Source organism: Meleagris gallopavo, chromosome 1, assembly GCF_905368555.1.
Source record: "Meleagris gallopavo chromosome 1, MGAL_WU_HG_1.1, whole genome shotgun sequence".
In the NCBI taxonomy this organism is placed as follows: Eukaryota; Metazoa; Chordata; class Aves; order Galliformes; family Phasianidae; genus Meleagris; species Meleagris gallopavo.
Window position 1 is genome coordinate 154,737,477 of NC_139404.1, and position 11,839 is coordinate 154,749,315.

Sequence of the window (11,839 nt, forward strand, 5' to 3'; positions counted from 1 at the left end):
CAGGCACCAACAACTGAACACCATCAAGTTTACCTGATGGTAGATTTTTGAGAATGACTTCTGGTAATGATGCAGTTTTCAAAAAATGAAAATCTGAATAGAAGAAAAGGACATATATCATATTGGGATGAAAGTATTTATGACTTTCTGAATGCCATCAGTGATATATTCAGATAAATGTTAGTAAAAGGTTACTTAAAAGGAACTTATAGTATGGTCTTGGCATCTTGTAGAATGAGGTCATATGGTATGGTCTTTGCATCTACACAAAGAGCTTTTCAAAAAATGTAGGGGAGTGTTGTTAAGTACAGCAGGACATCTTTATTTTATTTGGTGAAACTGAGATGGTATTAAGTTGTGGGTAATGTGTTATTTTTGAAAAAAAATTGAGTGGTTTCTAATTCTAGAGATGAATGTTAAAATCTCTGTTAAAATATTTTTTCTTTATAAGTTAAAAAAGCCCAGTATGGCAAGAATTCTGCTAATTATAAAGTGGACTGATAAGTCTGATATTTATCAGTGGAATGAGAGTACTAGGAAGGGCACTTCAGTCCTTATAGTGAAGCTTTGTGTATGCCAAGATAATTTTTGAAAGTGTTAAACATCAGATTCTTAAATACATAGAATTCATTATATTTATCAGATTGTAAAGAGCATTGAACTAAAGAACTCTCCAGATTTGTCCCTTAAGAGTGTGTTATGTGTTTGCTTAGTATGGCTTCCAGTTCTGATGTCTAATTGAAAGCCTTGTCTATTCAGAAAAGCTGGGTCACCATATCTTGAATTGCAACATATGTCCTAAGTTGCTACCACTTTTTCTTATGAGTACATGTAGAAACAATTAAGGAAGTAAAAAAAAAAAAAAAAAAAAAAGAGGAAAAAAAATGTAGCTAGTTGGGGTTATGTTTTGCAAGTCATAAATAATTCTGCGTATCTTGTTTTCTAGTAAATATTGTCAATTGTGTTTTGGGAGCTGTTCAGCTCATCAGTCAGTATGTGCAAGCATAATGCTTTTGCCATTTTACTGCCAATCCAGAAGATGGCATATCTTTTGTAGATCATGTGAACCTAGCTTGGACATCTAGAATCCTTTGATGTTTGAAACAGAACTCAGTGTCTACACATGCGTGCTTGAACTGATCCATGATATTTGGTTTTGGATGAGGCTACACTGACTTCATTGTCTGTATCTCATTTGATTGAAACACACCTTCATTCAAAGTATAGGTGTCTCTGAAGTTTCATATCTATTTAACATGTCAAAACTACATTTCAATTTCAAAATGCAGATGTGTCTATTTCAAGCTGAACACGACTGTTTTCTTCTTATATGTAGTTTTTAGCAAAATATATGAAAGATATGAAATAAAATCTTACCTTTTTTTTTGTTGTTTGTTTGTTTGTTTGTTTGGTACTGATTGGTTTTGTTTGCTGGGAGTCAAGTAGCATAATCTTACTGTCAGGATTCCAACATAGTAAATTCTTTTGCTTCTTTGGTGTCTCACGCAGACTTATTTATACAAAATAAGAAGATATAAAAAATTCTGATCATCTGTTTTATTTAGTGAACACATTTTTGCACGTTTCCTTTTTTGAGGAACTTTAAAGTGAAGCCACTGTAAATGTAAAGTTAATATTTTACTACGGATAGAATCCTTATTTTATACGCAAAATCTGTAGTAAGAGAGAATGCTTATATTGATATTTCAGCACCATTAGTTTATCGTTGACTTTTTTGAGCTACAGAGTATTTCAATATCTTATTAGCAGAATTTCCATTTCTTATTGCAGTTAGTTTTGATAAAGATGAAAAATTGGTGTAGACTGTATATAAAAATGAGTTAAATTATTCAATTTATACATTCTGCATAGTTTAATCCCATTTTTTTCTTGGAGTTAAAAGGCCTTTTAAAAATGAATTGATAAAGCCAGTGTATTTAGTTTTCTCATAGAGTTTGTCTGCTGTGTCATATTATAAGTGAATAAAACTCATTATGTTTTGTTTGCACAATAATTATATTTTGTTGTCCTGTAAATTCCTTTTGCTCTCTCCATCTCATAATGTGTGCTGTAAAAGCACATATAAATAAATAGGATAAACAAATTAAGCTGTTTAAATAAATTAATTTACTCTGCAGCTTTGTATTCAAATCTTACATGCTCACTGAATTTCATTTTAATGAAACCCTTCTAAGAACAATTCATTGTAAGCCAAACAGTGAAATTATATATTAAATTAATGATTAAATATACCGTGTTCCAATTTATACCAAATCTGTACGCTGTGCATGCTTAAATCCTCCTAAATCTAAAGAAATAAATCTTCTACATTTGGAAAGCATCTGTGTTATAATCCTCCTCTTGAATACCCAGTTCATGGATATATAAACACAATCAAAGTCAAAATAAGCCTAGAGCTATGATGCAGTTAAACTATTCTCATCTATGTTTTTGACTTAAAAACCTGAGACTATTAAGTAAAACATTTTGAAGCACTGTTCTGAAAGATCTTCTCCCACTCCATTAATAGGCCCATTGAATCCCTTTGCAAATTTAACAGACATTTATTGGAAATCTTACCTAGAACAAATCTATTGATTATTGTGAATAGTTGTGCTGCTAAGTGTCATAGGAATGCATTCAACAGAATTAATATTCATCTTACTAGTGTGCACGAAGAATAATTACTGTTGCAAAATCAATGTCCAGTGTGAGGAGCATGATGCTCTTTTCAGAAAAACACTTTAAAAACATTTGTAACTGGAAGTTTTAATACATGTTATTGAAACATACAAAGTGCATTATTTTGTTACTGAAAGTTTTCAGTGAGTTGAATGTGTACTCTTTTTCTTCATTTGTTTCATTAGAAGTCAGTATTGCTACTTAAAAATTATCTGTTTTTTTTTTACTTGACCGAACCAACCTAACTGACACCTATTTTAGCCAACTGCAGGGAAAGATAGAAGTTTTTCTCAAAAAGGACTGTTCTGCACTATTGTTCATTATTTTGTTCAAAGTTCTGTGTAAGTATTGGATAAATCACTCTGATGCTTGTTGACATCACATAGCGAGAAGTGCAGCCTGAGCCATCACTGTCCTCATGCTGTGACTTTCAAAATCAAAGGACGCCTTGAAGCACATTGTAGCTCCTCCCATCTATCATGACATGCTTTCCTCTGGATAGAAGAATGATAGTGGGCATTTTTTCCAGGTTTTGAAGAATTGATATGGCCAAAAGTGAAAAACACTCTTAGAATAAGTATTGGTTAATTCCTGGTTTGTGTTCCACCATTTGGAAGATGCTCAGACTCTGGTCTGGTATTCTTTATGATCCATGGCGGTTCTTTAAAATCTTTTCTCAAAAACTCCTTTGATACTATGTTAGGGAATAAAATTAATTGGGAGTTAAAACAGCAGTGTCTGGTCTTTATTTATTTAGTAAAGTACATTATTTCATATCCCGTAAGGCTAATGTCTGTAGGCTAGTAAACAAAATGTATATTTGCAATTCAGCAGCACATTGATTTAAGTGACTAAAATAAAACCCAAAAGCAAAGCAAAACCTTTACTTTTGTAAGTAGTCCAGAAGGCAATTTAAAATCCTGACAGGATGAGCAGCTTTTACATTGCATACTAACATGCGTTTTGAGTCCTAAAACTGTAAAGTTTCCTTTGAGAATACTCTGCAAATTCTGGACACCTCAATGGAAGAAAAAAATAGGTTTTGATTTAGGAGGTATATACAGTTTAGGGAAATGATCCTTGGAAGCCAAGTTTTAACATGCCTTTTTTTAAAACTTATTTTTCATGGGGTATAGGAACGTGTTCCAGACAGCCCTTCTCCTGCTCCTTCTCTTGAAGAGGGCCGAAGACCTGGCAGCCACCCATCCTCTCATCGAAGCAGCAGTGTGTCCAGCTCTCCTGCACGGACTGAGAGCTCTTCAGACAGAATCCGTAGGTCACATTGTTCTCCTCGTTAACACTTTAAATTTGATTAGATGCAGCTGGTTTTTCTAATCAAAATGCCCTCATCTTAGATAGATCTCACAGGTATCATGTTCAGAAGTTCAGCTGCAATATCTATTTCCCAACGTCATGTTCCCCAGTTTGCAGTATCATAATACCTGATGCTACATTATGAGGTACTGATATAAACTGCCATCATGTCGTATTAAATACAAAGATACAAGATACGAATTACAGCCAGGAACCAATTTGCAGATTAGTTTTTAGAACTGAACGTATAGTTGTCTTTTTTACTTAAAGTTTTATTTAATTTGGCTACTCTAGTTTGACTTGTAAAATGAATCTGGCTTCAAAAGCAGAAGCAGAAGCAGAAGCATGGCTTCATAAGCATTTTACATCATAGAATTACTTGGAAAAAAAAGAAGAACAAGTGTAAATCAATTAAAAATATGTATACTTTATAAATTCTTAAAATGTAAAAACTTGGTGAGAATTGATACAAAGAATGTTATTACCCCATAGTTCACATGTGGTGGAGTGAAATTTAACCGTAATGTTGCAGAGCAATACCATTTTTATCAAGGCCCTGGGTTCGGGATATAAATTATTTGACAAACAGCGGGCTTTATACTATTCCAGGTTAGAATCTGAGGTTTAAAATGCCTGTTGTTTTAGGATGTTAAATTTACATTGAACTTATCCATTTCCTTTATTATTGCTCAACTGCAATTTTTTATGCTTTCAAGGCATCTTTCCACAGTGGAATTCTTCAGCAGGTATAGCCAGAGGATTTACCATATAAAATGAAGGGTACAAAATAGCTATGAAGTATCTAGACATTGATTAGATGCAAACTAATCAAATTAGATGAGTTTTGTAGACTGTTTCTATTCAAACTCTGCATTCAGGAAGCTAGTTCTTGACTGACTTTCAGATGAAAGATCTGTCATTACTATGTGCTGAAAAATGAGTTACAAAAAAAAATAAATGAGGCCTGACCATGACAAGCTGAGAATTCTGTTTTCTTATCACTTGGATAATTGAGAGTTAGATTAGACTAGTATCCCATATACTGTGATCTATTTCCCTATTTTTTTTTGAATTTGTAAGTGAAATACTAAAAAAATACACTTTTTTTTTTTTGAGTTATATATTTATTACAACTAATAAATGACTTTTTTTTTTTTATTAAAAAGTAAACAGAAAGGTTACTATTGTTTTTGCAGTGGAATTAAACTTTTTTTTTTTTAAAAGAAGTGCCTTTCTCCTCTAGTTTTATCAGCTTATCTACCAGCAGACATGAGTGGAAGCTGTCTGTTGTTTCTCCCAATAATGACCATAACAAAATTCCTTAAATACAGGATCACTTCAGTAACTTACTGAAAGAAACAATCCTTTTCTCTCCTATTTGATTTGTTGTTGTCACAGCTGATTCTTAAGAACGTCTGCTTTTGCAATACCAGTAAGAATGAGATGACTAATACAGAAATATGAGTTACCTATGAAAAAAGACTGTATTGAAAATGAACTAAGCCTGTTGCAAATGCAATTTTTAGGGATAATTTAGGGATATAGTATACCTTCTGGGTGTTTCTGGGTTTGTGAGACTTCTGGAGCAGCTTTTGTAGATTTCTAGCTATCTGATTTCCAAATCTGATGTTGCACAATACATTTCTGAAAAACGGTAATTTCTTACCTGGAACACTACAATGCCTAATTTAGATAACACGTAAAATAACTTTTGTAAACTAACTATACCCCATACAATAAATGCCTCCCTTAGAACCTTCTGTTCTTTTGCCGATTGTTTTGATCGGGATTTCAGTTCTTGCTAAATAAACAGGAAAATATCCAACTGACTCCAGAAATACTGAATCCTTATTTTTAAAATGAACTGATTTTAGAAAGGTATAACAAGAAGAAACTGGCTCACAGTCTATATGCTGATTAAGTAATTAATTAAGTAACCTTATGACTACTAGATTTTTTGTATAATTAAAAGGAAGAGTAGGTAAAATAATTAGAAATAAATATTCTTAATGTAGTAATTGATTTTATTTCTGTGTGTGCTTGTGTCTAGCAGCTGTCCATCAGAATGGGCTATCTATGAACCAAATGCTGATGGGTTTGTCACCTAATGTCCTTCCTGGGCCTAAAGAAGGTGATCTGGCTGGTCATGACATGGGACATGAGTCAAAAAGAATACACATTGAGAAAGGTAATATGAATATTAGGACTTCACTGTTTCACTTTTTTTTTTTTTTTTTTTTCAGTAGCTAAGTAATAATTGTGATTTATTTTATACTGTGCTTATTGTTGATGTTTCAGAAATTTAGTTAAAACAGAATGATAGCTTTCTGGATTCTTCTATTTTGTGATCCTTGACATTAATGAACAATATTTGTGTGAGGTGGGAATTTCAGAGATATTACAAAGAGGGGTGAGTGAAAAACAGTTTTATAGTACTGTTGTGTCTCTGGCCCTCATACAGTGCTGTTTAGGTATTAAGTTTCTGTCTCCATCCAGTTGACTTTAATGACCTACTTCCCAAAGGAACTGAGCACCATGAAAATTAGTCCATGTGTGCAAAAAGAAAAAAGGCTAATACCAAGTCATTAAATTAGGGAATTGCATAAAATGAGACTGGTACACATTATATAATGGGATTTAAATTTAATTGAGTATATGACCAAAGTGTTTGATCTAGGTGAATAGTCCACATGCACTTATACTGATTATGACACCATTTAATCTCTATTGGTATTCAAAGTTATGTTCTTATACAGAGTTGTTACAGGAGGTTTTTGAGGAGTGGTTGAATTTTAAAAGGTATATTTCATACATTATGTTTACTAAATATATACGAATTTTAAGTATTATTAATGGACAAGAAACATTTTGTTGGAGGGGAGGTGAGAAATAAGAAAAATCAGTTGAAAAGATATTTTGGGGCTTATCAGAAAAAAACAAAACAAACACTTAATTGAGAACCGTGAGAGAGAAAATAGAAAGTATAACAGCCACATACTGAAACAGCTAGAGAAACTCTTCGGTGACAAAGATTTCAAAATATGACATTTTGTGTTGTATTTTACATTTTATCAGCTATGAAGTGATACTTGCTCTGCTTTCTGCTTGAACAGTGAAATATGAAAAAAATTAATATCTGGACATGTCTATTCTGGACAGGTGGCATATTTAATAGGATTATCCCCCCAAAATTAATGGAAACATTTCTGTTATATAAACCATTTAGTTTGGTTCATTGAACACACAACCTGTTTTAGCTTACACTGTGCCTTCACTCAGCCCCCCAAAATTGTATCCCTGCTGTGAAATATGATGTGATCAAATAGGTTTGTTTTAAATTTCCAGAAATAATTTTTTTCAGCCTTTCAAGTTACTCATTCGAGTATAATCAGACTGGTAAATCTGACAAAAAGAAGTACGTAGTAAGAATTGCTACCGTTTTTTATGTCATTCATTTTTTTAAAAAAAGGCTTTGTATAAACAAAGCAGTGATATTCCAAATATCCAGTTCACATTTTTTGCAAGATCTCAGCAAAACTGCTGAGAATGCTGAGAAAACAGGTGTTTTTCCTTGCTTAGGAAACTATTTTCTATTTCTATTTCTATTTATTTCTATTTTCTAGTTGCTTTTTTTTTCTTTGTTTGTTTTTGTTTTTTATTGTTTTGTTTTGTTTTTCCCTTCTGTTCCAGCCTTTCAAATTAGTAATAAGTATTTATGGGCTAATTAGATTGATAGGATAAATTAAAATTTGTTTTCTGTCATGACTACATTTATCATGTTTCTCGTAGCAGTCCTGTAACTTTAATACTGATCTAATCTGTATAAAAACAAGTGATTTAGCTTATAGATATTTGTGGAGATAGTAATTATCTACTTCTGTCGCTGTGAGCTTGCAATCTGATATCCAAACTGTTGCTTACCACTGCAAATCAGTTAGAATGTAGTCATGTTAAAAAATAGTAACAAATGTGGATAGGCAGTTGTACTCTTAAAGTTGAAGACATCACCCTCATAACATGGATCAAAAGAAAAAGAAATCAGAGGAAAACAGATATTCTGAATAAGTATCATGAGCATTTAAACATTATTTCATTTTCTTCTAAATATTTGTTGGCATGAATCTATCAGCTGCAACTACAAACTGGTTTTTAATTGAGCCTGTGAGAGCCTGGGAAATCCTGCTTGGTAGAAGGGCACTGCCTTTTCTCTTCTTGTATCTTCCTCCATTAAAACAAAATGAAAATAGTCAAAATATCTGAAGTGTTCAGAGCTTCAGGAAAAATTATTTACTGTCAACAGAGAAGTTAAAAAGGAGGGAGAAAAAATTATAACACAGAACAGCTGCTCAACATACCAGATTTTTAATGTTTTAGCATAAAACAGATAGACTAATCACCTTTCTCACCAGATCTACAAGTAGTGTAAAAAAGAGAGTGCTATTCAGTTTTTAAATATTATATGTATTTCTATTTAAAATTCAGCCAGATTTATTCCCAGTGGTGGGAATTAGTTTGTTTTCACTGGTTTTAGAGACCAGTAAATCACTCTTGAAGTTTTCTTTCTTTTTAATTTGCTTTTAGACTTCAAAATATGTTCTCAGGTTCTAGTGTGCCCAGTGCTGAGTGACTGCAGCTTCCGTTACAGAGTTTTTCACTATTTACAGTACTCTTTTTTCCTTATTGAAGAACAATGGATTTTTGAAATTCACTGTAAGCAGGCTGTAGAATGTACATAATATTAGTTAAAGCACTTTACAGCCATCAAAGCCAAGTATCTGATTTTGTAACCTATGATTTATTATAGGTTATAAAATAATTAGAGCTAAAAAGAACTTGTGAAGCGTAAGGATCCATTCAATTTGTTACCTTAAAATTAAGAGACTGAATCTTTTCAGGTACAGTAAAGTATCTATGAATGTAATGGTTTGCTCTGGATAGTCCCTAAATTTCTACTGAGGTATATTGTATTACTTTGTTCTTAGGTAGATTTTTGTTACTAGTACTAAGAGTGAAAGTGCAGAACTCCTGCTCAGGTCGTAGCTCAGATCCTGCAGATCTCTCCATATGATATTGTGAAAAGAATAGCTTTCTAGTGGCTGAAATCTTGTTAACCTGTTTAATGATTTTGTATATGAAATCTCAAAAAAGCATAGAAAGGAGAAACTAGCAGCAGACACAAGCTTAAGATGACTTAAATCTGATGTTTTTCTTACTCATTGATCTGAAGTCTTTCAACAAAAGAGTTCAAAATAATCAATGGCTTGAAAGTTAATTTCTCATCCCTGTCCTCTTTAATGTTGGAAGCTCAGATCCTTATTCCTTGTGGACAGAAAAGAGAATAGAAGTTGCGACACATATCTTGGACAAATCTCTAATCACTGTGTGTTGAGAAAAAGGGGAAGTATATTTTAACATCATCCCTTTCTCTTCCAACCCTAGACTCTGGTCTTAGTGCATCTGAAAGGTGGAATTTATAGCTTGGTCCATTTCACAGAGTTTCTCTCTTTACTATGTTCAGATAACTGCACTATATTTCATATTGGATTAGTCAGACTACAGTTTCACTTGTTAACTTTAATAGATACTTCGAAGTACCTGGCTTGGATGTTGTTAAGGGATGTTGGTGGCAGTGAGTGCCTAAACCCCCCCAGCAGATAACTGTCCAGCAATTCATACCCTATGGAATATGAGGGAATGTAAGCTCCATCGTCACTTCAGCCCAGGATCCCATTCTGGGGACAAACATCTAAAAGTTACTTGATTTAACACCAAATTTAGATGCCTAAGTCTTTTATTGAATCTGGCCCTAGGCATCAGATTAGAATTTTCTGTCTGCATCAATTTATATTTTTTTAGATTGACACCAACAGCAAATGAAGCCTGAATGTCATGCTTACATTTTAAATTGAATATGTTATTTGAGGTGTTATGGGAAGGACACTTTCTTGTTGGAAATGTGCATGCTGTTTTCTATAACAAAATATAAAATATTCACCATGTTCATACAAGAAGCTAAATTCTTTCTTTCAGAAAAGCTTTTTACCTTTAATATAAAGGGAAATTTAAGTAATTTTCAGTTTATCAATAGCAACCTCATCTTGACTACTATGATAGCAGCAATTAAGCTGTAACTTTATTAAATCCACACCTTAAGAAGTCTCAATGTTTGTTTCTGTTTTTATTTTATGTCCCTCCTTAGAGATGTCAGCTATCTTAGATCACTGGCTACTATCTTATAAAACAAAATGATCAAATTCCATTCTATCCTTAGTCTGAAACAGAAAATAATTTAAATATTTGAAAGTTGCAATTAGAAAAAGGAACTAATGATAAGTATATCATCCTATATATAGGTGTTCAATCTGTATTTTTGGCAGTAAATTGTTATATAAAGAGAGAGTATACATATATATATATATATATTCACCTTGATAAATATAGAAACAAATATGGCTATATTTTTAGAAATATGAAAGATTCAGAGGAAATTGTAACATGATCAAAGATTTTCTTCTGCCTGACCTGTGCTCAAGCAAAATCTGCAGAGAAATGCTCCAGAACATTGCCTAAATTATGCTTTTGCTCACTGTTACAATTTTAGCTATTTCTCTGGAAAAAACTTTTTTCTAGATGTTGTTGGCAATTGACCTAAAAGGGAATTTTCATTCATAGCTCTACTGCCCAGCTACTTCTTGTGTAAATATATTTGTGTGTTCATTGTCGTTTTTGTATGCATTTAGATGGAGAGAATGTATACAAAATTTCTTTGTGATTTTTTTTCTAAAATATTTTGATACATCCTGTATTTACAGAATTTTGCATTTTAAGGGAACTAGAGGGTAATTAAGACACCTTGATGGGTATCTATCTGCAAATATAATTGACATGTTTCAGTTCTGTACTCTCTAATTCTAAATGTTGTTTTGTCTTAATATATTAGTTTGCAATTCCTTATGATACGGAGTTCAGTCTATTTATTTTCATCATCTATCAAATCATGAAATCAGTCTTTATTTGAGCTTTCAATATTTCTAAAGCCCTATGCAATACATGTAGCTAAACTTGTAGATAACATAGAGTTACACTAAATCAAAGTCAGTATCATAATAATCTTTGGACAATGACTGTTGGTGTGCCTCTTCATTCAGCCCAAGAGGCCAAAGAATGTTTAAAGCACGTTAAAAACTATGGAAAAATGAAATTGCAAGGTTTTTTTTCTAAATTATTTACTAGTAAAGAAGCCAGAAAACCTGTATTTTTTCTTGCACAAAAAACTCATGCTGAAAATGTAAAACATAATTCAAAACAATGCATTTGCAAATGAAGAAAAAAATATATATGATCTACCTATCTGCTCTAGAAATTAATTCTAAAGATCCTAAGAAACATACCATTGCTTTCTGAATTTAAAGGGGATACAGAATGATATATATATTCTTCCTAAAAATGTACATGATTGAATGCCCTGGCTTTAATGGAAGAAATAATTTCATACTTAGTTTACTGCTAGAGAAAAGAGAACTTAGAGCAAAGATTTAAGAATGTCTTCCACTTTCAGAAACAAAGTACTGATAACCTGCCCTGCAGTTGGTTTTCTTTACTTTTTTTCTTAAATGTTTCAAATGCTAAGTAACAAAAAATCACTTTTGAAAAGCCTTAACTGACAATTGCAGCCTAGACATAGTGTTCCCTTGCAAACAGTATGGGCAATTTTTATGCAAACTGGCGTTTTATCTTATGGGTTTTTTTAATATATTTTTATATTTGATTTCATTGTGATGCCTCCTTCTTTTGCTAAAGTATCTACAGATAATTTTTATGTCAGATTTTTGTTTTAAGAAGT

At 32.3% G+C, this 11,839-nt stretch overlaps 1 protein-coding gene across 6 annotated transcripts in view; it reads left to right on the plus strand.

Annotated features, from left to right (window-relative positions):
- Positions 1-11,839, plus strand: part of DACH1 (dachshund family transcription factor 1) — a 361,366-nt gene that overhangs the window by 250,883 nt on the left and 98,644 nt on the right. For 3 of the 6 annotated variants that reach the window (XM_085215752.1, XM_085215750.1, XM_085215753.1), the window contains 2 exons: positions 3,819-3,954; positions 6,047-6,184. In XM_085215752.1, coding sequence (XP_085071878.1) covers positions 3,819-3,954; positions 6,047-6,184 — 274 coding nt within the window. The remainder of the gene's footprint in view (positions 1-3,818; positions 3,955-6,046; positions 6,185-11,839) is intronic. The other 3 variants (XM_085215751.1, XM_085215755.1, XM_085215754.1) reach the window with 1 other exon arrangement.